Source organism: Centroberyx gerrardi, chromosome 4 (assembly GCF_048128805.1).
Source record: "Centroberyx gerrardi isolate f3 chromosome 4, fCenGer3.hap1.cur.20231027, whole genome shotgun sequence".
In the NCBI taxonomy this organism is placed as follows: Eukaryota; Metazoa; Chordata; class Actinopteri; order Beryciformes; family Berycidae; genus Centroberyx; species Centroberyx gerrardi.
Window position 1 is genome coordinate 9,520,346 of NC_136000.1, and position 25,771 is coordinate 9,546,116.

Here is a 25,771-nt window from a genome sequence, read left to right on the forward strand (position 1 = left end):
CCTTCTCTGCAGTAAAATGCCCTAATCTTCTCACGACTAGACTACTGTAACTTCCTCCTTTCTGGCATCAACTAAAAGTCACTCTCTCGCCTCCAACTAGCTCAGAGCGCAGCAGCTCGGCTTCTTACTGGTTTTAACAGACGACATCACATCACCCCAATCCTGGCTTCTCTCCATTGGCTCCCTGTTCGGTTTAGAATTGATTTTAAGATTTTACTGATCACTTTTAAAGTTTGGGTCTGTCTCCAAGCTACATAACAGATATGTTGACCCCATATGAGCCGGTGTGCAGCCTTAGACCCTCAGGCGGGGCCCTTCTGGCCGTTCCAAAGTCTAGACTTAAAACTAAAGGTGACCGTGCTTTTGCCATCAGGGCCCCTCGACTTTGGAACGACCTGCCTGAGGAGATAAGGCTAGCAGAATCAGTGACTTCTTTTAAATCACTTCTTAAAATTTTATCTTAATTGTTTTCATGGCTTTCATATTAGGATTATCCCACTATTTACTTGAATGTTGCTCTTTCTCACCTCTGTCCTCCTATCTGAATTTATTCCCTGTTTATTATTGTTTCATTGCTTTTTAAAATCAAATTTTGAGTATTCTGCTTTTACTTTGTCTGTCAAAGCACTTTGTAAACTCTGTTTTTAAAGGTGCTATATAAATAAAGTTATTATTATTATTATTATTATTAATAATATGTAGCAGGGCTGTGTGGCAGAAACTGTCTGAGACTGTAATGTGTCTGTGTGTGTGTGTGGGTGTGTGTGCATGAGTGTGTTGGTCTCACTTGGCTGTCCAGTCCCAGAAAGACGATCATGATGAAGAAGCAGCAGGCCCACAGAGGGGAGAAGGGCATCATGGACACGGCGCGAGGATAGGCTATGAAGGCCAAACCTGGACCTGAGTTAGACAGGGTTACAATTTGAATTTGAAGGGATAAAATGGGCATTCTCATTCAAATTAACATTCTTGAAGGGTCATGTGGTGACTACAAATAAGAAGTTTTGATAATATCATGGAATAAGCATTGGGTACAGTCCCTGGGATTCACAAAGCTGATATCTTGCCATGGAGAAGGCAAAGTGTGTGCTTGGCTCAACGTTTCAGTGATAGTTCTGTTCTGCATTTCAACCTTCTGACTCTTCTGCACTGCCCACAAATGAAACAATGATTGTTTCAAATTTCTATGGCAACCAGCTGAGGTACACCAAAGGAGACTACCACAATATACTAGGAACTGCCCTTTCAGTTCATGCAAATGAAATGTTTAAATGTGTCACACCATAGAGCCGATTTAGAAACTGGAGGACAACCCCTAATTCATGTGCGGGCTTTGCATAAATCTCATCAGGACCTGCTCCAAGAAACTAGCTATGGAATCCCTTAACCTGGAAACTGGCTGAACAAGATTAGCAACAAATGACCATCGCAACAGCTTTTTCCTCAAAGAAGTTTTAAGACAGAGTAGAATCTGTTGTATAATATGGCATATTGTGGAAATTGAAAGAAAGATGATGTGTCTAATGGTTTATGCAACAGTAGAAGTAGCCGTATGGTTCAATATTTTGATTTTAAATTCCGAAATATATTTCCCATGTCACATTCTTTCAAATAGATTGATTTTATGTTAATGCAATACACTCAAGGTGCCCAATCCATCCTATATGTGTATAGCAAAAAATGCTCCAAAAACAAACAAACAAAATCTCAGATATTTGCCCAGGCTTTCTAGATAAAGTTTGGCACATAGAATCCACCTTTTCTGAAACATATCCCTTTCAAAATCAACTCACCAAAAGAAATAATAGAAATAGAAGTCATAAAGCACACTTCTCAGATATTCTGCATAACTGTCTGAATGTAGTGGCCTTTTTTCAAACACAGTAAGAGAACCACCAACCAGATTCAGCCACTTCTGAGATGGGCACGTTCTGCTCGTAGGACATGAAGCCCAGGATGGAGAAGATGGCGAAACCTGCTGTGAAACTGGTGCCACTGTTCAGGAAACACAGTGACAGGCAGTCCCTGGGAATAACAGAAAGGGAGATATAAATATCAGAAGATGTATGGTTCAGTGGGGAGAGAAAGGCACTAACGCTGCCCGGATTAGGGCTTTGATTCCACCATGCTAAAAATGTAGGCACTCATAGCAGTGTAAGGTGCTTTGGATTGAAGTGTCAACAAAATGGCATATGATCAGAATAGCATGTGTAACTTCAATGAAGAGTCATGGTAAAAACATGATGAAATGGAGTCACCATATAATTAACTAATAAAACATAACGAACGATGCCCAAAGAGACAAAGTCTCTCCTGGTCACGTCAGTTGAGGAAGTCGGTGAATTACATCTACCTTGTGTTAAGCTCAGCAAAATATTGACGAGCGAGATAGAGTAGAGAGGGAACGGTGTGTTGTTAGGTTGATCATGACGTCAACTGCATTAGCATTTCAATCCTGACCTGTAGCAGTTGTTGTTATATTTGTTGTAGCTTCCCAGGGCGGTGAGACAGCCCAGGCAGATGGCATAGGAGAAGAAGATCTGAGTTCCAGCATCCATCCATACCTTGGGACAGAATAAAAAAGGAGATAGTCAATGCCTGTTTAATTGATCAAATAAATATAAATTTAACATAAGGATAAACTAAGAATAGTTTTTTTTTGTTTTAGTAGGTCTGTTAACCATATCAGTTGTGCTGCTTTTACATAGTTGGCTGTCCCCGCTGTCATCTGTAAAATGCTGACAATTTATTGTGATTCGAACAGGCATAAAGAGACTCTGATAGTTTCACTAGTGAGTAAGCTCTATCCCACCGGTGTTTGTCTCAACATGGAACATCGCTAAACAATATACAGGTACAGCAGGTAAACACCAAACTAGATTATTCCTAGTACATCAGGTCTTCCATACAGACAACAGTGCCACAGTAGCAACAGACTCTTGGAAAAGTTAGTTGCAAAGCCTTTTCAGCTCAGTTGTGTCAGTATGGCGTCCATTGGTGGGTGGGTCTGATTTTGACAATCACACAGCCTCTTGAGGTGCTCCTGCATATTGAAAACGTTACCTCCAGTCACCCCATCTCTTCTCACACAACACAACCCACCTCCCACTGCATCTATCAAATCCCAAATCTCCTTAGCCCTAAACTCACCCTCTCAACCCCGCCGCCCTGCCATCATCTGACCAGTAAAGGCTTATTATCCATCCCCATCTCCCCACTGCACTGCAAGTGTGGTACTTTTCCTCCCAGTCTTCAAAACGCCAAATTGCACTTCCAAATTTGAATGAGGGCTCTCTTTGTTTTTCACAATTCTGGTTCAGTTGTCCCAGAGCACCGGGGCATGTTTTAGATAGCTGGGAGCCAGCATTGAGGCTCTGATTGACTGGGGGTCCAGCCAACAACATGAGCACAGGTCACACCGCTCCACTAAGGCAGGTGTTCCCAAGGCCCCGACTACACCAACCTCACTTGTCTGCACACACAGGGCTTGTATTCATCCCCGGAGCCCTGAGAGCGATTGAAGAGGACACTTCATTTTGATTGTCATGCCGGTTGCTATCTAACAGCAAGTGCCAAAATAGAGAAGTGGTTGTGAAATTGCCCGCCCCCCTAACGCCCCCCCCCCTCTCTCTCATCAGCAGTGGATAACTCCTGGGAGCTCGGCTGGACACATTCCTCATGCTTGCGTCTGCTAAGTTTTATCACCGCACGTGTTTAACAGTCGGCCTATGGGAGTCTCTGAGATTCTCTGAGATTCCCTCATACTTGGCCCTGGCTTCTGGGAGATGACATTGTAGCTTTGCCAATATATCTGAGATTCTTTCATATGCAAGTTATTCTTCCCTCAGAATATAGTCAGAATCGGTGCCCACTGGGTGAGAGGAAGTCTATCAGTAACCCAAAACACAACCACTTGGTCATTTAGGTTGTAAAATTAAATCACCTGGTTCATCCATTTCACAAGTCATCTTTTAATTAAGATATTCTCAAATAATCGCTTGGGGAACTGTGTTGTGCAGGCACATCTGTTACATTTATATTGGATTATAGGCATTTTGCTGATGCTTTTATCTGAAGTGACCTATAATGAGTGAACCATAGGAACTACTGTATGTCGATTCTCATTAAAAATCAGAACTTTTCCCATGCATTTCCATCCTATTCAGTATAACTACCTCATGGTATGTTGCTCCACTGCACAGCTGGACTTTTACCTACCTACGTTTACCTGCAACCCACTGCATGTCACACTGCAAGATTGCACATAGTGATGGATTTTTTTGTATTTATGTAAAGTGCTATATTTAGTCTACTGTCCTGCTGTCCTGCAATTATCTCTTGCACTGCATGTAAGGACCTTGTGTGCTTTCACCCTATGTGCAAATATGTACTGTGTACTATGTTATGTCACTAAGAATATTTCCTGCACATTTGTTGTACTTGGCAAATAAAGTGTTTCTGATAACTGTCAGCATGACAGGACACAACCAATAGTGAGGAGTACAAGGGTCAGAGCTACTGTATCCACATAAAAGGTGTAACAAAACTTTCCTGTGAATAGATACTAGTTGACCAAATATTGTGAAATATGTTTTTCTCGCGCATGAAAGAAGTCACAACAAAATCGTACATTTCTAGATTGCCAACCTACAAGCAGCCAGTTCACAGCAGGAACACTCCCTCCTGTTGGCCCTGGGGGATTTAACCAAATCAACGTTTTGGGTATTGATCATCCTCTGTATCTCTACGCCTATACCTGCTGCCCCAGTGACATTCAGTTAAGGAATTCTATGTCAGCAGGTGAGGCCATGGCAACAAGGGCATCGCTAAGCTAACCCATTTTATTTGTACATTCCTTTTACCACAGATCTGAGCATGTTGAGATTTTTGAACTGTTAACACACAGATGATATAAGCTGAACAACCGTTCCTTTCAGGGAGCCAGGGAGGAACTGCTGCGTCTGAGCCGCTTGTATGAAAACTGCTGTCTGTCTATCCTGCGTGCATCTGATGGAAATGTCAGTGTGACACACCAAGATGACCTGGACTTTAAACACTCCTAGTAACTGCAGGCTTCTATTGAAAAAAAACGAAATCCTATGCTTTCAACATGCTTGGAAAGTGTGTGTATGTGTGTGTGCAGGTGAGCGGGTGTGAGCATATCAGTGTGAATATGTATAATGAGCAGGATACATATCGCAAGGTGTCGAAAAGCATCAAAATAGTTGATTTTTGTAATGACAGTTTTCTTCTTGTTTATGGGTATTTGCACAGAGAAAATTAATTGAAGGGTGCAATTCTCACAGAAAAATTTGAGTTCCAAGCCACTCACAAAAAGTGAAAAAGCCTTTCTTCATCAGACCACCCTGATGAAGGCTGTTTAACACACTCTAGCCCATTTAATAAAGGCTTTTTAACTTTCTGTGAGTGCCTTGGGCCTCTCTTTTCTCTGTGACTACTTTGTTACCCCTGTTTCCAAAGCGCACCACTAGTTATATAATTTCTCACCGTTGAAGCGCACCTTGTACTTATTTGCTTTAGGGTCTAATTCTATTTTTAAGAGCAGGTGACATGCTGTTAAGCAGAACATCATTTACCCTGTTGTACAGTGAAATATACTTCTATTCAACACGGAAAGACACTGAAGACTTCCTAAGGAAATCAAAGAACCAGAAACGGTGTCAGTACTGAAACACTTTCCAATGATACTCATCCTTGACGTGTGTGTATGGTGTGCGTCATGTGTTCCTGTGTATTTCCAGCATAAGTGTAAGTCCGAGAGCATGTGTGCTTCCGGCATACCTGCGGGTCAGACAGGCGTCCCAGGTCGGGGTAGAGGTAGAACTTGATTCCCCTGGAGGCTCCGGGCAGGGTGACCCCTCGGATCAGCAGGATCAACAGCATGGCGTAAGGGAATGTGGCTGTGAAGTACACCACCTGAGGAGAGACAACATCCACTCCTCAACAGGTCTGCCTGTGGGCTGCTGAAGTGTGTGTGTGGGGAATGGTGATTGCCCCCTTACAAGTTATCCTTCCTTTCCAAACTATCACAGTGAGTTTGAGACGAAAGAAAATGAATCTATTTGAAATTGACGAGTTGACTGTTGCCTCTCTCTTTCTCTCTCACAAACACGTACTCCTTCTTTCATACTTTTACTTAGATTGTCAATTGTTTATGATGAAATGTGTTTGTATGTAACTAAATGTACTTCTGTCTCCATTAGTGGGGAATGGGACACTCTTTGTGGTTTGGGCTGATAAGACAGGTGCATTTTTTTGCAGTTTCTAGCAAGGAACTAAGTAGTTTATAGTCAAAATTTGATTGGCATTTGTTTTACTGTTTGTCTTATTAAGCACTTTGTAACTCTGCTTTGGGAAGTGCTTTTCAAATAAAAATAATGGTGATGGTGATGATGTTTATCATTAATACAGTGGCCGTTAAGATCTTAAAGTGGTAATGCTCCAGATCCTTGTTTTTTTTTTTATCTTTGGTACACTGTAACGTCTTTTTCCTTGGAAAAAGGTGGTGGCTATAGCTACTCATACTAACAACCAAGATCTTCTTCTGTTTATTTCAAACAAACTGTTGTTTCTGCTGACAGAAACGTAAAACATAACATCCCGTGTGTTTGAGGAAACACCTAACAAATGTGGGTATAGGTTGACTTGGTTCACTATTGTGTTCTATCGATCAGATATACAGCAAAACAGCGAACAGGCCTTTATTTATATGAAAATGGCACGGATTATTACTTTAAGATATCACTAATGTCAAGTGAGACATTTTATTCCCATGGAGGATTGTTTTACCTTGCCAGTTGACTTGACTCCCTTCCAGATGCAGAAGTAGCAGATGATCCAGGCAACTAACAGGCACACCACCAGGTCCCAGTTCAGAGAGCCAATCTGATCGATACCTGGGGATATTCTTAGCACCCTCCGCCTGGAAACACATACACACACATGATATAGATTTAGACAACACAAACACACTCACACACACACGCACCCACCAACACACACATAGGAACAACACTGGAATCTTTTATTGAATCAAATCATAGACAGAATCGATTATATCACATTTCACATTGCTCACATCTCTATACAAAAAGCATGTAATCTGTCTGAACTCATATCATAACTGCAAATCACCTCACAGGATCTTGTTATGCATTGATTTGTGGGAAGATAAGAGCCTCTTAGCGTTCCAAAAGGCTATTTAGCAAAACTATAAAACCTTGGAATCAACAGAAAACTCTTGTATGCAGTCTAACAATCGTATTTCTTAAAACAAATGGAAAAAATCTGCCAATAAAAGAAAGTGAGATTTCCATTGATTTTCACTTTTTCAATACTTTGTATTACATTATCTTGAAACAATTGTTCGAATACAATTCTTGAAATAAGTGAATGTATGAAAGTATATTGTAAAGAAAGCTTTCACCCCATTCACTGATTTTTCACTTGTTTAAAGAAAAAGGTGGATGGAATACAAGATTAAATTACTTGTTAAGATGAATATTTGTTCCGGTGAAGTTGTTGGCACTGAAGGCCATTCTAGGACACAGCTGGACAACAGTCCCTAACTAGGCACTTACTCCCAGAACTCAATGACAGGAGAGGTGGTGTTCTCATAGTGATTGATGGAACTATTCCCCCTCTGAAACTCCATACAGGAATCTTGAAAGAAGGAAAAACAAAAAGACATTCAATCCAGTGGAGAAATCCAAGCTTTCTCGGGTTTCCAAGGGAAACACAGGCAAGTGAAACAATGCCACCACAGTGTCGGAGGGGCGAAGCGGTGAAGCAACGCTCACTCGCCTAAAATAAAATAAAACTAAATGAAATGAAATGATGACAAATAAAAGGGGAGCACAAAACATTAAAACGTATATAATCAATTTTAACAAAATAAATACAAAATATATAATAAAAATAACTAGAATAAAAAAGACAAATAAAAATAAAATATACATAAATATATAAAAATCTATTAAAAAAAGACAATATAATAAAATAATGCAAAAAATTAAATACAATGAAATAAAGGACACACCTGCATAAAAATAAAAAAACTACAACACAAGACACAGCCAAAGGAGTAAGTATAGTGCCGTCCTATCAAATACAACAGGATAAACTCCACTCAAAATGATTTACATATGTGAAAACCTCATAACTAATTTTGGTGATTTGCATGTTTTAACTTCAGCTGAAGGATTTCACGCTCCTCTATGGGATGAAAAAGTCCTACCACCCTTGGTCTTACAAAACCCTTTCAGAACCCCATTAAATAAACTCAAAACTACATGGTGGTCAAGCCGACAACAAAGCTATTTTTCTTAGTTCCTGAAAAGTTGTTATTTTGGAGATGAGGTTTTGACTGGACAGCGACGATATATACATGTCTAACAATGGCGTGTCTTTGGCTGTGTGTATGGTGCCTTGTGTCTGACCTGTGTTCCATGTGTTGTTGCAGGAGGCCCATGGCAGGTCCCAGGTGAAGGAGTTGGACAGGTAGAAGATGGCCCATGCCAGCACGATGATGTAGTAGATGTTCAACAAACCCACAATGACCTGGGTGGCATAGCCCACTCCTGGAACAGAAAACACCGAGAGACATGAGTCCATTGTTGTCGCTTCAAACACGGCCTTTTGTGGTACAAGGGTGCTGGCTCTGTACGTTTTTGCACCAATGTCACCAACACAAATTGCTGGACATTTATGGTACTGGACAGTAGAATAGACTGCAACCATTATTTTTCATTTGTCGAAACATGTCAAGGTTGCCACTTGTTTTAAAATAAAAGATCACCACCATGTATTTACCTAATAATCCGTAACATTTTCATATAAATGAATGTCTGTTTTGCTACTCTCTATTGTTGATTGATATGACACAATATTGATTCAACCTATAACCAGTGCACGAAAGCTTTTACAATTCCTACATTCCAACACCTGGGGTCTGGTAGCTCTGTCCCGGGGAAAATATGGCACACAGGAATTTTACATTTCTGGCAGCAGCAACAGCGGTTTGTTTGGAATAAATAGAGGAAGAACTGGGTAGCCTAGTTAGCATGAGCAGTGATAGCTGCCATGGCTGAACAGAGAAAGGAGCAAACTTAATCAACAGAAAATCCAAGGAAAAAGACATTACTGGCAGTATTGGCCACATAGTAATTGCCAAGTGATCTCTGGGAAGTGCAGTGCAAAAACCAGAGAGAATCGGTTTTACTTTTAAATTTGAGTTGAATGTGAATTGAGCCCAATTCAAGTGTCTGGTATTGATGGTGACTGTCCCTAATGACTGACACATGAGCAATCAGTCTCAGTCACCCAAGCTGATCTTGAATCAGTGGCAAGCAAGAATTGACAGCTCCATTCATTACGGATGAGAAGGCAAAACTCATCTTTGAACAAAGCACTCCTCTGCAGTGTTTGATGAAACCGGTCCTCAGCTCACTGCCACTCTTGCAAATGATTGGATGCTATGGTCAAATGCATTACATGGTAAATAAATTACGAGACACGCCACTTTCAAATCGAAGTCTTGTCCCGACACAAAGTGCCTGACTCGACTCTTTCCCAGCCTCCATCCTCTGTAGCTTATGTGTGACTGACTGCAGACTTGTGCTTATTTGAGGGCAACTGAATGGTTAAAGCTTTGGAGGATTTGGATGTTAGCCAGTGCTGGCTGAATGCCAGCCATTACAACCACATGCAATGCCCTCCCACGTCTTTGTGGCATGCATACTGGATAATTCTGACACAGATATGTGTGCACACACATACACACACATAGACACATGTATACAAACACAAATGCACATACATATTACACAAAATACACACACACACACACACACACACACACACACACATAATAATACAAATATTGGCATTATCCCTGCCTTGTCCTATCAGTGCACATCAACAAATTGTTTCAGAGTAACACTGGCATACTGTGAACACTGAAGCATTACACATTCAAAACGATGAGTCCCCCCCACACATAAACGTTAACAATGCAACTAGGAAACATCTGAACTATGTCATATTGAATTTGCATGATAAACAGATCTTGCAAAACCATCTAACTCAAAGGGGGAATGCATGGCACTTACACAGCTTGGGTTAGCGGTTTGGTCCCACTGGGGCTTCCCATTAATCTATCCACTCATGGTACTGTAAGGTACTTTGGATACATGTTTGAAGACATGTTTTGTGTTATGGTATCTCACCTAATCTAAACTGTATTCCCTTTGAAAATGAGTGGATTACCTTCAAACAGAGGGCAGATCTTCCTCCAGCAGGTGATGCCTCCCTCGCTGGTGTACTGGCCCAGAGCCGTCTCCAGGAAGAAGACAGGGATGCCACAAGCAAACAGGAAGATAAGGTACGGGATAAAGAAGGCACCTGGTATGAGCACACAGGTTAAAGGGACAGTTCAGTCAAATGCCTTCATATGCGCCAAGCAATGTCAGTGAACATTGGTGCAAATCGGTGAAATTTGGTGTAAACGAATACCTTCACATCTTTACATCTTTAGAAACTATCCCTCTAGTTGTCAGAATCAAACCATTTTAAACATTTTAGTCTACTTCCTATTATGAATGACATCAAAAATTCCCAGATATTGATGAATGCTCTGATTGGTGGACAGCATGCATTGTTAATGAGGTGCCCTGTAATCTGTCAGACATTAGCCAACTGGCTGCCTGCCAGACTAGCTAAATCCCAATGCCTCCTGTATTGTCCATGGGTGCCCAAGTTCCAACATTGGATATTTGTTCCCCAAAGATAACAAGGACACACACTGTCATAGATGCGAAGCCCCCTACAAATCTATGAGGTGCTTCACATCTAAAAATACTGCTATGCAGTAGATGGCACAATTAGACAGACTCTCACTTTGTCCAACACTCTACGTTTTGTCAGAGCTGCCAGCGCTCCTCCGAAGGAGGACTGCAGCAGCTGGCATGTTGTTGTTGCTAGATTTTGCAAATTTTCAGACCACCTAGAGGCTTTACTTCTCAGAATTGACTAGCAACAAATCTGACTACTTTTTTGGATTGTGGGAAAAAATATTAATGTGTTGTTGACTCCCAAAGCATTTGATGACAAACTACATGATAATCCTAACCCTAACTGCCCAGTCGACGAGATGAGGCAGGGAGAGTCCTCAGGATGGCCCTCTACAAACCTAATCTTAACGCTGCATGTATATACAGTATGTGCATGATGACAGCTGATCTGTCTTGCTCTGAAATCTCTAACAAATGGTACAAAACATTGGGGGGATGGATTCATTTTCAACCCAAAGAAACAACTGCTGTATCATGATGTAACAAACAGCCTTTAAACTTTTTGTAATTCAAAGCAAACCTCCTCATGTCAACTCCACACAACTGTCTGAGTTGCCATCTCGAAAAAGCGGAGGAGAGAGGGGAGAGGAGAACAGGCCAGTGGCAGAGCAGAGAGGCAAGACAACAGGCTTATCATTGGGCAAGAAATAGGATCAGAAACTTTGGTTTTTTTGGGCAGTGGACCAATTGGGCCACTGTGTGACCAATCAACTGGCCCGCACAGCTTGCTGGCCCTGGGCCATCAGGCAATCCTTATTGTCAAACCCTACACTTGGGTTTTAAAGTCAGATATCCCATGGGCTATGAAACAAATTTCCCCTGGTTGAACAAATCTTCTGAATAGATGAAGTCAGATAGTCAGAAGTCAGATCCTACAATTTCAACCAGTTTATTCTCTATGATCCAAGGTGGGTGTGAAGCAGCATGTCAAACAGCATTTGAAGATCTCAGCACTCGATTACATGGGAGAGTTCACATCAAGGGAGTTATTTTGTGTCAAATAGTCCCATTGAGCAGCATTGAAAAACCTCACATTTAGTCTTTGTACTCAAAAGCAGTTGTTGCAGACAATTACCAAAGTTAGTTTTGAAGTTTTGAAGACTGTCTCTTTGACCTCATCAAGCCCCTGCTGCCTGGCTGGGACTCCAGATGCAAACTAGACAGGAGCAGTGAGATGTGTAGCATCCTGCTGCCTGCAGGATAAACTCGCACTCACATGCATTTCCTCTGATTTGATCAGATCACATTTTGAGTTTTGCACAGTGCTGTAGGGATTTACAAGTCTAGTTTTAGCAGCCTCAGAAATGTGAAAAAATATCTAAAAATGAGACACAAACTGCAAATCATTGAAAGTTTTTTTGAATGCATTTTCATACTTCCAAATTAGCATTTTGAGTAATTTTACATGCCTTTTAACCTACACTTAGATAAAAATTCATGTCATTTTAAGGTCTTTATTGCTTGGAATTAAATTTACCTCATGGCTCCATGACATGGTAAAACAAACATTCAGCCAGTAAACGGTTAAGACTTTTTAGCAACGATTAGCAATGGACTTAAGGCTGTATTCATTGTTAATATTAGTAATCATTAAAGGTTTGAACTAATGGTCAATGCAATAGTTAAGTCCACTGCCGCGTTATATCTTTTACTACATATTCTTACTGATGGCCTGGTTGCTGAAACTGAAACTTTTGTGTCAAAATGGCGACTTGATTAACAAAATTAACCAGAGATAAGCAACTTCAGAACTCACCTCCTCCATTCTTATAGCACAGGTAGGGGAAGCGCCAGACGTTCCCCAGGCCTATAATCTCTCCAGCCACTGACAGGACAAACTCGAGCTTGTTGCCCCACTGCCCCCTGTCTTTCATCTTCTCCTCTGTACTGGGCACGATGTCCAGGGGCCGGCTGTGTCCATTGGAGGGCTCCATCTTGGACAAGTTGTCCGTGTCACCTGTACGTCCTTGGGAGACACGTGGGATAGGAGCAGGAGGAGGGGAAGGAGAGAATAATTATGAGGAAGAAATGAAGGGATAGACATTGACATTACCTGGGGGGTTGTGATGGTATAAAGGTTAGAGAAGGGCGGCATGCGACTGGAAGGTTATCAGTTCAAATTCCCGGAGAGGCTCGAAAAACCTGAGAGTGTGAAAGGGTAATGCCCCCTCTCCCTCAACAACTACTAGAGAGGTGCCCTTTAGCACCCAGATTTTCCCCTTAAATTTCCCGTTAAGTAGCTTCAAAGTTTTGCCATTTTTCCATACTGTTTGACAATGTCACATACATATGCTCTATCTGCTCGTTCCAACACTTGATTCAAGCTATCATGCTTATATTTAGTGAAATATTCAAACCCAAGACGCCATCTTTTTATGGCTGCACCATTACATCAAATGTAAAAAAACTCTAGATGTCTTGGGTATCATTTTATACACATTTCCCTGTAATTCAGAATAACATATTTGATATCTTTGGAAACCTTGGGATCTTGACTAGAATTTAAATTAAAATTCTGTGGGTTTGAACAAAGCCCCACAACATGTATTTGTAATGAGGCATGGTGGAAGAGCAAGATCAAGGCACTTATCCTCCAATTGCTCCTACAGAGTGACCAACTTACTGACTGTGGTTTACTGGGCATCTTCCAGGTGTAAATGTGTGTAATTGGATGAGTGTGAAGCAGGACGCTGCTGAAAAATAAGCATCCAAATCCTTCCCTGGATAAATAAAGGTAAAAAAAAAAAACAAAGCCCTGTGGAAGAGTAGTAAAACTAACCAATATTTTATCACAGCTTTGTAGAGACAGTGCAATGTTAGGAAGTAGAGGGTTTACATTTGATCCTCTAGTATTGCCTCTGTGTATGATTTATTACCTCTCTGACACATATGAAAGCTTTATCATAAAGCAAACACTACTTTTCTTCTCAAGGGTCTCCGTCAATCTGGGAAAATCAAAAACCGTGTTTGCATTTATCCCTGCTTGCAGAAACTGATCTGTTCTCATGCACATGATCTTGCATACAGTATTTATGTGCATATACACAGAAATACATGAGCTTATACATATTTCTGGACAAATTCCTTTACATATGCTACTTCCATTTGTAAATATGATGTAATCATTTGAAGAGCTTACAGTGCACATTTGCACGTGCATGTTACCTCCATCTGTAATTATTGATAGTGTGAACAGCTAATCATGCACATTTGCTGGACTGCACACACTTCCCTACATATGTTCTTACATCTGTGTACATGATAATAGGAACAGCCAACCATGCACAATTACACTTTCGCTTCTAACCTGTAAATCTGTCAGCAAAGATGCATTATCTACAATTATATGTCTGCAGTAGTATTCTCAACATGCTAATTGCATGTCGTATTATCTTCAAGACTCTGTGTGTTCTATTCTTATCTATATCCTGGTCTCTGCTGCTGCAACGAACCAATTTGCTCATGGGATCATTAAGGTTTCATCTAATCTAGTGGTATATATTAACAGGTTTACAATAACATGTAGAATTCCTTATCTAATTGTTTTACAAATGTTCGACAATAGTGATTCCTTTAACAAAACATTAACCGTGAATTGTACCTAGCTGTAGTAAAGGGGGATTATTTGAAGATTAAATTTAAGACCGCGAGTGAGAAGATGGAACTTCAGGACCCTGGCTAGTTCTCAACAAGAATTTCCGCTGTACCTACGATGTGCCAAATATGGCTGTTCACATTCACATAGGGGCAAATGTCACTAGCTTTCCTGTCTTGAGGGAGTTTGGTGATGGCTAGTTGTTACGTGACCGTGTTAGAAGTCGGTCAAGCCCTTGGCCAGACCTGGTTTAGGGGCCAGTGCTGCTGAATGAACCCCTCTCTGTGGAGGAAACAGACAGCTCACTGACTGTGCTCACTCCTGTCAAGTTGCATTAACAGGCCTCTCGCCACCCTTTCTATCACCCTTTCCTTCTCTCTCTCTCTGTTTTTCCTCCCTCTTCATGATGAGAGACACGTTGGTTGCTATAGTTCAAATCAAACAAATTGATGATCAGTCTGCAGGAGGCATGCTCAAACACAGGCAGGTGCAAGAGTATAGAAATAAAATGCTCCCTCCCTTTTCTCTCTTTTTAACACACATACACACGTTACTGGGTTACACACATACACACATAAAGCAATTGGGCCACACACACACACACACACACACACATAAAACAATCTTTAATATACATCTCACGTGCGTTCAAACCTGGTCTCACAGGACCAATGAAGACGCCTGCTTTCTTGACAAGTTCAGCTCTAAAACAACGGGGGAGATGGAAACCCATTTGGGCCAGAAGCCTTGGGAATGTGCTCCTATACTGGCAAAGGGCAGAGGTGGAGCACAAGTGTGTTTGAGTGTGTGCGCTGTGTGTGTATGGGGTTGGGGGTTGGACCAGTTCTAGGAGCCAAAATCCCCAGCACTGGAGCCAAATTGTGGCCAGTGGTAAAAATAGAGCCCCTTGTTTTCAGAAGGTACTTGGTGGGAATGAAGGCTTGGTATAACAAAGGCAGTGGAGCCCCTCTTCTGTGCTACTGCTCTGTGCTGGCACATGAGAGCCTCCAATAGCCAGGCAGCCGGATCACAGTTTACCTTACTTTTTCACAGTTTCTGTGTGGGCCCTGGGCAGCTCGACCCACAAGCCAAATATCTCACTTCTAGAGCGCTGACGGAGACTTCAGAGTCCTTTTAATAGGTGAGACTGAATATTAGCCTTATTTTTAGCAGTGGAGACGAGCAGAAATTGTTTTTTTCACACAGAGATGTTTACAGAGAGAGAGAGAGAAGAGGAGTAGGCTGTGAGAAAATATGCCAAGATTGAGAATTACCTCATCTAGGCATGGCTGGCGGGGTTTTATCCCAGGTAGCAGTGCCAACATCACCTCTCTCTGAGAAGCTGAACAGGCTGACTAACTGACTGACTAACTGACTGACTAACTGACTGACCGACTGGCCACACTGTGCTCTGTTTTGAACATCTATCATTTTGACAGGCTGCTAATCCTCAGTCACACACAGTCAGTCCATATATCATACATCCACTGATCAAAAGACAAGGTAATGAGCTGCACCCTAGCGTTTTAGCAAACTGGAAGGCAAATATGACACATTTTTCGCAATTATGTATTTGCTATATAATTCTCATTAAACCACAAATGCAAGACGAAACAAAACATAAGTAATATTAGGTATTGCTGTCCTTCTGCCAAACATCATCATGCATGTGCCATTACACGTGCAAACATATGAAGAATGGTGGGGGGGGGGGGGGTTCCCTGTTTGCATATTGTACTCAATTAATAATTCAATATCCAAATACTGGATATCGAATAAGATGATGGAATACTTAACTAACCCTAACCCTTTTCAGCAAATCCATCTGCTATTATTTGCATGTTTATGTTAATTTCTATTGTTTGGAGTTGATACAATATATCAGTTCCCCTCTCAAATTTGGATTTTGCATGTATACCTTTACTGACCATGAGTGACCCTATCTGAGATAAGCAGAGTCAACATTCTGCTGTCTGGGTGAAAGTGAAAAACCACCACAGAGTAAAAAGATTGTAAAAGAGCCTAAGGATTTTAAATAATCTTCTTCTGTGTATTTGTTTGTGCTTGGTATTTGTGGCATCTCACAGACAAAGGCAACACTCTGGTCTACTCTTCCAAACATGTGCAGCATATTCATAATTTACCCCACTGCTTCCACAGTTGGATAATTTCAGACATGCATTGGTATACATAACTGAATTACATAAGGTTGGGGCATCATCACACTTCTCATACCTGATCACAGTGAAGATGTAGTAGCACATGATGCTGAATCATGTTTGATGTATGTTTGTATGTTTGGAAGTAGTAAGAAATTATCAATCTGTGTGCATTGCTAATATACAGTTGAAGAGTTATTTTCCAAAATGCTATAGATCCATATTAAGAAAAAAAAAAAATCTAAATGAAGTTTATCATTCAATAGCTCTACCATAGAGAGGTACAGAAGCAGTATCATTTTTGTCAACTGAGGACTTAAATTGTCTACTTTAGTTTAGGAAAATTCTATAATTTGTTTTAATTTTCTATAAATTATTTTGTAAGACTAGGTGTCACATTTCTCAAATGGTAGGAACAGAACTTTTTGATTACAAAACAATATGCATGTTTTAAACAATAATCTATAATAACAGTATTCTATCTCTTTTTCAGAAAAATAACTTCCCTCTGAAAGAAAAAAGGGCAAAATGACCCATGTGTGCTTAAGTTACTTATCGACTGAGGGTGAACTTGATTCTACACAAGCACTTTTTGTCCCGGGTCAGTGCTTTCAAACCCATTTGATCTAGCTTCTGAACATCTCATCTGCATGAACATCAAAATGAGCATGCTCACATGCTGAATATAAACTGCATGTAATGAGTCAGTCAGTAATACATTAATACTACAGGCCTGAACTCCAAACACCTGTCTATAATCATTGACTGGAAAAGTTGAAGTACCATTTCACGGCTTAAATGCATTACAAAGATCCTAAAAATAAATTAGCATTATAAGCTGCATTTTACACCCAACTCTGCTGACAAAAAAAACAATAAAAAAACCCAAAACAATCTAAGGAAATTTTGTCATTCAATCTCACAGAGCAACAATCTTACGTATTATCCATGACTGAACAAAAAATCCAATAATGGGGGTGCCTATGATCAATTATTGGAAGTAAATCAATTAATTGCTCAAAGGTACTCACCTTTCATAATGACGTATGATGACGGTTTCCAGGACTGAGTGTGTTACCAGATAATGGCCTGTCGGTGTTACAGGTTTCACTATATAACGTGCATGGAGGGGCGGGGATCTGTGAGACGCAAAACTTTGGTGCAGCCCTCAATAAGCTTCTCCCTCTGCTTTGCCCCTCTGCACCCACTCTGTAGTCCACCCCCCCAACCCCCCACCCCCCTTCCTCTAATTCCATTCACAAACACACACACTCACACACTCGCTCCCCACAGCACACTAGAGGTCTGTGCCGTCTCAGCGTGGTGGGCTGATTGCGTAACCTTTTGACACACTCATTCTCCCAGGGCCTTTCTCTCCACAAGAGCAACCGACAGATTGTGTATCACAGATGCACGCATGTTTATACACACGTGCACACACACACACACATTCAAGTATTACGGAGGTTGAACGTGGTTTAAGGAGATTTAAGGATACAAAAAAGCATAATCTCTGCCTCGGCTATCTATGAATGGGCAGACAGAACATAATGCTGCTAGATGTTTGCCACTTTTTTCTTTTATAAAGGCCTGCAAACCCTGTAAGCCTCTCACAGCAAGTTCGTGAACCTGAAACACACTGAGAGAGCCCCCAATATTTCTCCAGTCGGCGGAGTTTCTAAGCTGTCTGCTCTGACGGATGGTAATTAAAACATCACTCCTGCTTGGTGAAGCCCCTGCTCTAAACACATCCTCGATTCAGCCCCCGGAAAAGAGTCTTTATTCCCTCAACCGGATCCCTTCCTCACAGACCCAGTCGCCTATTCAGAACATTTTCCCACCGCAGGGGTCCAGAGTGGCCCAGTTCAGGGCATTTGTTTGAAGGTCAGGAGCCTTCACAATCCAGAGGGCCTTTTTGGAGGAGGGAGGGGGGAGAGGGGGAGGGGTGACGTGTTTTGGCTTTTGCTGTCTGACAGGTTCTTTTAGGGTGAGGTCTTTTTTTGTAACCCACCCACCCCTACCTCAAAATACATTATAATTCCAGACATTTGCTTTCTCTCAAAATTAAGCCGTCTGCCTGACTTTGGTTTTGTAGAAGTTTTGACTTTTTATGTCTGAGCTACATATGTCTGAACTGATCTTTTCTGCATCCGTTTCAAAAATAACTAACAACATATATGTCTACAAAACCTTGAAACCTTTCATTTCAGTGCTTCACATTGGTAATTCATCCTAGATTAAATCTCCCGGCAACTTTCAGCACGTACAGTACATAGCTCCCGGCCACAGGAGTGATTTTGCAACCAGACAGCAACAGACCTAATTCCACTTGACGGCATGGCCACATGGCTGGTAATCAGAAAAAATTATGTATCCAATATCATGGCCCACAGGATGGTGATATGTGCCACACAGCATCCCGGATGATGTCAGTGTTTTATCTGTGAGGATTTTTGTTTTCAAGGCACTGGATAAACATCAGTTAATAAAGTTAAAGGCTCAGTGCGACGGCTTCATTCATCACAGGCATGAGATCCTGCCTCTTTTCCCTAAGACAAGGCTTACTTGGCTCACGTTCCACTCCTAATTATGTTATCTTTCATGTTAAGATCAGTGTCCTATGCAGGGGTTCTCAACCTTTTTTGGCTTGTAACCCTTCTAACCCTAACCCTAAAATGAAGCAATGCTCATGACACCCTGTCACAGGTTGCATGTAGAGTAGTGAACAGTTCAACAAAAGAATGATTTTCTTTTTTCATTTAATTATCAGAGAAGGCTATAGAGGTTGAAAAATCTGAAAAAATAGACATGATAATAACTTATAGTATAGTAGAAATATGTTTCTTTTGCTGTCCCATAAATCATCTCACAACCCCCCCCCCCAAAATCATCTTGCGACCCTCTGGGGGGTTCCGACCCCGAGGTTGAGAACCACTGTCCTAATGGATCATGATGGGATACATCTAAAGATGCAAAGGCACAAAACTATATAAAATCACAATAACTCGCATCGACCTCATTAACTCAAGTGTGCCACTTTGGTAAATATTGGTTTAGCAGTGAATTTCAAAAATGCAACAAATAGTTCAGTGGTCCTGTCAATTGTCAGGCAAGTCTAATTGTGTAAGCATTCCTTTCCTCCAAAAAGTATTTCAATAGCTTCTCCAGAGTCATTGTCATGCTTGGTAATGTCCATGGGACACAAAATGAGAGAAATGAGGAAAAAACAGAGAGGGGGCTCATTAATGAACTGTCTTTATTCTCTGTCTGCAGCGTCCTGCTGTTCTGTTACTGTATGGCCACAGGTCGCTGCTCAGTCTAGTTGTCTGTCTGCTCTGAAGAGTCCATCCTGTCTCTTCTGATCAAAATCAAATGCTCTGCTTTTCATTAGAAGTGTGAAAGTGCATGGCTTGAGGTCTCCTCTCACAAGAGGCTGTTTTGGGGCTTAATTATAGTGTGGGACAGTCCGTTACAGGCATTGTGAAGGCTCACTCATAAACTTTTCCTCAGGGCCTTTTTATGATTAACATTTAACCAGTTTGATCCACAAGGTTCTATACATTGAACTGGTCAAGGTAAAGCCAGTGGCAGAAAACAATATTGACAAAGATATTGTCCATTATACAACAGTTAGTTCCGGTCGAGTAATTGGATTGGACAAGAGGCATTCCATGAGTGCTGATATACAGTATAACAGCACTGGGACGCTTTACAACTTTACAACAACTGTTGTATAAAAGCAATATCACACTCAATGACCGAATCACAGCCGTGCTGATATTCAGTACAACAGCACTCCCTCTCGTGTGATATTGCTTAATTTGACAGCATATTTGGAAATCCCAACTTGATGTTGCACACATTATTGCAAGGAATTGGTCAACACATCAAAAGACACGCTCAAATATTAGTTTTTGTGTCATTGTGTCCATAAATGTTACTCTCACTTTAAGGTTTCTTTGAAATCAAATGATCTAGAAAAGACAAATGAGCAGTTTATTCAGTCCCTTTGAGGTTAAAAATCTCCTTTTCAAGAGGGACCTGGCCAAGGAAGAAGTATCCTGACAAATTAAAAGTTCCCATATGACCATTCAAAAGTAGTCCAATAGGAGATGGGTGCTTTAAAACATAGCTCTTAACACATCAAGCCGCTATAATCACAGTGCATACATTTGTTTGGATGTTACACCTACCTTTAAGTTTGTGGTGAAAAGGGTTCTGCCTACGCTAGTCTGTAGAGTACTACTTCAGATAACTATACATTTTGCAGGGTGAGAATTGGCCATGAGAGTTGAAGTAGGCAATAGGTGTGTAAAAAAAGATTACACAATGTGTCAACACTGTGATGGCAAATTTGATCGGATCAAACTCAGATACCCTCTCTGACCAAACAAGATGGAGAGCAAAATGTTGGATTTATTTCAGAGAGTTAACCTGGCAATTCACATCAAAGTCTGATGGACACAGAAGGACTTTGTACAGTTTTCAGCTGCCGTCACGTCCACACCCTTGATCAATAATCCATGCCTCTGAGTGATAGCTACTGTTTTTTTAAATGCTGTGGCTAGAGTCAGCTCATTACACGTCTTTTAACAGCTCTGATACAGCTATAATACATTCGGTAATGGCATTACCATAGGTTGGGCTGACAAAGTGCAACCACGGCACTGTGCACTATGTAAGGGAAAGAGAATAGATTGCATATATGCCCCAAAAACAGTGAACAACTTTTTACTGTAAATACTACATGCTAAAAACTTGCTGTTACCAATGGGTATTGCTTGCAATGACTAGTTGAAGTGGCCTAATTTGTAACGCTTTATTGTCCTGCAGTTTTCTACTTTTGGCAACTTAGCAGTTGGGTTAAATGTCCTACCTTTATGGTAGCTGAGCAGAGGGGAGAGTGTAGTCATTCAATTTCCTCACCCAGATTTTCCCAGCTGATTTGATAGGCAGCCTTCTGGTCAAAAGACCACTTCTCTAACCCTTTAGTCCACCTGCACCCCACTAAATAAATGGAAACTGTCTTTCAATGTATCACTATAAATCCATATAGGCCCTTTTACACTTCTCCCCATGTAGGTACTAATAAAATAGTTATTTAATTATTAAATAGTAATTATTTAATTAAATCATTAAAATTTGATTTTCACAAGTTTAAATTTGCCAATTCTATTCATCACAAATGGGAACAAAGGGAAATCAGTTACTGAGGCCAAGGAAAAATATATAGTTCTATTCTATTCATTTCAAAAATGTATATAGTAAAAAGTATCAGCCTGATGTAAGTTACATGAAAATAGTGTCTTTCAAGAAAAAAAAAGATTAATGATTTTCCATTCATGCATGTACCTTTAAAGACAAAGTATAGGCTAGGATGTGGCCAAAACAGGCAGGCTCATATAGTGAGATGACAAAAAACAATTGCCTCATGATGAAACGCATGGCAAATGGAGTAATTTTCAGCAGATAGGACTTTTGCTTATTGAAACATCTTCTCAGGAACGCACTGGTGTGCTCCTCCGGTACAAGTCTGTTAATCAGACAAGATCAGGGGATCAGGGGGCCCCTAGTAGTCCAGGGCCCCAGGTTGTTTGCTCGCAGTCCGCAAATCTACCTCCAGAACAGGCATGAGTACATCTGCCCCTAGTACAAGCATGAGTCTTATAGCCTACTGTAAATAAATCTGCTCCCAGAACAGGCATGAGTACATCTGCCCCCAGTACAAGCACGAGTCTTATAGCCTACTGTAAATACATATGCCCCCAAAACAAGCATTAGTCTTATACCCTACTGTAAATATATCTGGCCCCAGAACAAGCATGGGTCTTATAGCCTACTGTAAATAAATCTGCCCCCAGAACAGGCATGAGTACATCTGCCCCCAGAACAAGCATGAGTCTTATAGCCAACTGTAAATAAATCTGCCTCCAGAACAAGCATGTGTCTTATAGCTTACTGTAAATAAATCTGCCTCCAGTACAAGCATGAGTCTTACAGCCTACCGTAAATAAATCTGCCTCCAGAACAGGCATGAGTCTTATAGCCTACTGTAAATAAATCTGCCCCCAGAAAAAGCATGAGTCTTATAACCTACCGTAAATAAATCTGCCCCCAGAACAAGCAAGAGTCTATATAGTCTTATAGTCTACCGTAAATACATCAACAAACTATATTATGTAGCCAGCTAACGTTAGCTAGCACACAAACCCGTGACCAAAGAATATGTAGCTAGCTATGTCTAACTGATCTCTATGGCCGTGACCGTATACCAGCTAAAGTTAGCTAACAACTTCAACAGACATGAAAACCTTGGAAATTTGTTTTTCTCAAATGCTCAGTACTTTTCCTATGTCTTCCCCCAGGGGCAGTTAGGGTTAATTGCATTCCTAAATGTATTTGACTTGGTCCATGTGACTATATAACTGCCACATTAATCTGATCCATAACTGCTTTGAGTGACGATACAACACCCAAACTACCCCTGAATCCAAGTTCGGACCATTCAGTCTGACACCAATGACCCGTGATAATTGCTAGCTTTTTTATCACACCTCTTTTCTGGAGTATACATGACATTGATGAAAGAATCTAAACTCCAGTAACAGTATATATCCATTTGAAACAAGATTTATTTATGACAACTAGTGAGAGATACCTGGACACTCTCACTGTAAACAAGATAAAGGTTCTCATGGCTTTGCTTTTCAACATTAACACCACAAATGTCACTGGGAATGAATCTAAAACAATCGTTTGGCTTTTCTAATTCAGTATGAATTGAAATATAGACATCATGTGGCCATTAGTAGCTGAGGAAGGATTGGTACAGTACTGTATCTAATGTAAAGATACAACTGTGTGGCTATTTCAGTAGTGCAAAGGAGGCATAACTGTCCAGCCCAGACATGATGCCTTTACAGATACATTCAGTTGAAAAGGGCTTATTTCTAAACCCTACTTGCCATAGCAATTAATATCCATCAAAATCTACTGTAACTAACTTTGACAAATACCTCTCTTTTCGTGATCACGTGACTCATTCGTTTGTGGCTCATATGAAACTCATATGGAGGGAGAAAAGCTTTGCCATTACATCAGAGCCGCAGCTTATGCTGGAGGGCATGGAGTCTTTCTCTTCATTCACTGTGACGTAGAGCCCTCTAGTGTTTTCTATTGAGATGTACCAGCACATGAAATATGTAGATTATGTCAATGAGTCCAGGATATGTTGTCAGGATTCATGTGAGACATTTAAATCAGGAAATGATGCAGATGACATGGACAATGTCAGACAAGTTTAATATTCATCGTGAAATGGATACTCTGGATGGTCACTCCACCTGTGTCAAAACAAGAAAGTGTTATTATTGATGATGATACACAGTATTAGACCATTTTTGCATCATGTAACAGTCAGAAAGCTTACACTTACATCAGCAGCTCCACAAAACGAATATTTTTGTTCAGCGCTTCAATGGCTTTCATTTCATCCTCAGTGAGTGAAAAATCAAATATCTGTAACAAATTATGAATATGATGTGGATTTATTGAAATAATTTCAATTAATGTACATGCCATTTATTGAATAAAGTATAAGAATTGTGTAGCATAAATTGTCTTAATGACAAATGCAATCTGATGCGATGAGGCTTGATTGAGTGACTTACATTTCACATTAATTAACATGATAATATACACACTCTTTTGCTGAACCAACCTGGAAGTTGTGTTTGATCCTCTGGGGGCTGAAGCTCTTGGGGATGACCACCACTCCTCTCTGGACGTTGAAGCGCAGGGCCACCTGGGCGCTGCTCTTGTTGTACTTTTTCCCAATGGACACAAGCACCTCATCCTCCAGCATAGGAGGGCTTTTTAAATTCACCCTGAGAGACCACGGAGACAATTCTGGCAGATTATTAAGACCTCTAGACAAGTTTATCTCTGTGTTTATGTTCAGCATCCCTAAGCGTGGCATGAGGAATGATTTTACTCCTAACCTGATAACCATATGTGCAAAATGCCCAATTCGAACATGCTAAATACTTTAACATGCACTGTATGTTTTAGAGGCTGTGGTGACCATAACAATGTGTCAGTACTCAGGTTAGGCTGATATGGCGATATATCAGGCTGCATGGCCTTTTATTACATATCAGATATTGGCCAGTCGGGGATGATAATTTGTGACTAAATTGTCTAGGATGCATTGCATATGAGTACTGTCCATAGAATTGCATAGAATCATATACAATCATATAGAGTTTTAATAATTAGGAATTCCTATATTTTAATTTTAATGTTTAATCCATAAATGTCATAGAATTCCTATACTCATCTACTGTATATTGTGTCTTATTTTATCCTGTACTCTTGTAATATGCTTTGGCAACACTCAGTGCTACTTGATTCCTGCCAATAAAGCTTTGAATCTGAATCTATTGGCCAGTCATATTGTCTACTGATGTTTCCCCCTCAACACAACTTCATAATTATGTTTTTTGTAAATTCATTCTTCATTTTAAGGTCTAATGTATCCTAATGAGTTTCCTCTGCCTTTGATTAAGTGCGGTAGAGTTTTAGTGTCACACAATGGTCTAAATGTTTCAGTTTCAGACGCTTTTTCTAGGGGAATGCTAATAAACACTGAATATGTGTCATTTTCTTGGCATAAAAATCGGGAAGTTTAAAGAAATATTAGCTATCAGTAACCTCCGCCTAAAAATGTATAAACCCATATCAATCGAACCCTAGTCAGTACCAGGATGGATCTCTCGAGGTGCCGATTGGACTGTAGCCTACGATCACAATGTCATTCTGACGGCAGTACTCCAGGAGCTTGGGTTGTGTGAAGTACGGATGGCATTCAACCTAAATAAAAAGAAAATATATAAATACACAGAAATGCTGTTTTGAATAAAAAAAAATTGATGGGCTCATTGGAGTCCTTTAGTAAAGATCCACTATTTCTAACACCATTTAAGTTAAAAGAACATCTATCTTGGCATATAAGCTCTTTGATCAGTTTACGATTGTGTGACAGGAAGATCAGAGTTTCATCACTGTGTTCAGTATTTAGTGTACTATAACAGAATATGATGCACAGCTAGCTCGTACCATCCACCAAAACACACGCAATGTGCGAG

General features: G+C 40.6%; 1 protein-coding gene across 3 annotated transcripts in view; it reads right to left on the reverse strand.

The window, feature by feature from the left end:
* slc6a13 (solute carrier family 6 member 13) overlaps positions 1-25,771 on the reverse strand; it is a 32,386-nt gene that overhangs the window by 3,121 nt on the left and 3,494 nt on the right. For 2 of the 3 annotated variants that reach the window (XM_071922738.1, XM_071922737.1), the window contains 4 exons: positions 25,387-25,496; positions 24,346-24,511; positions 24,061-24,143; positions 23,848-23,968 (listed from right to left, as the gene is read on the reverse strand). In XM_071922738.1, the coding sequence (XP_071778839.1) occupies positions 23,926-23,968; positions 24,061-24,143; positions 24,346-24,511; positions 25,387-25,496 (402 nt within the window). In that variant the 3' untranslated portion in view covers positions 23,848-23,925. Of the gene's footprint in view, positions 1-787; positions 901-1,900; positions 2,026-2,460; positions 2,565-5,802; positions 5,938-6,810; positions 6,944-7,601; positions 7,684-8,459; positions 8,601-10,287; positions 10,423-12,627; positions 12,829-17,656; positions 17,697-18,159; positions 18,196-18,954; positions 18,975-23,847; positions 23,969-24,060; positions 24,144-24,341; positions 24,512-25,386; positions 25,497-25,771 lie in introns of those variants that run through there. The other variant, XM_071922736.2, reaches the window with a different exon arrangement.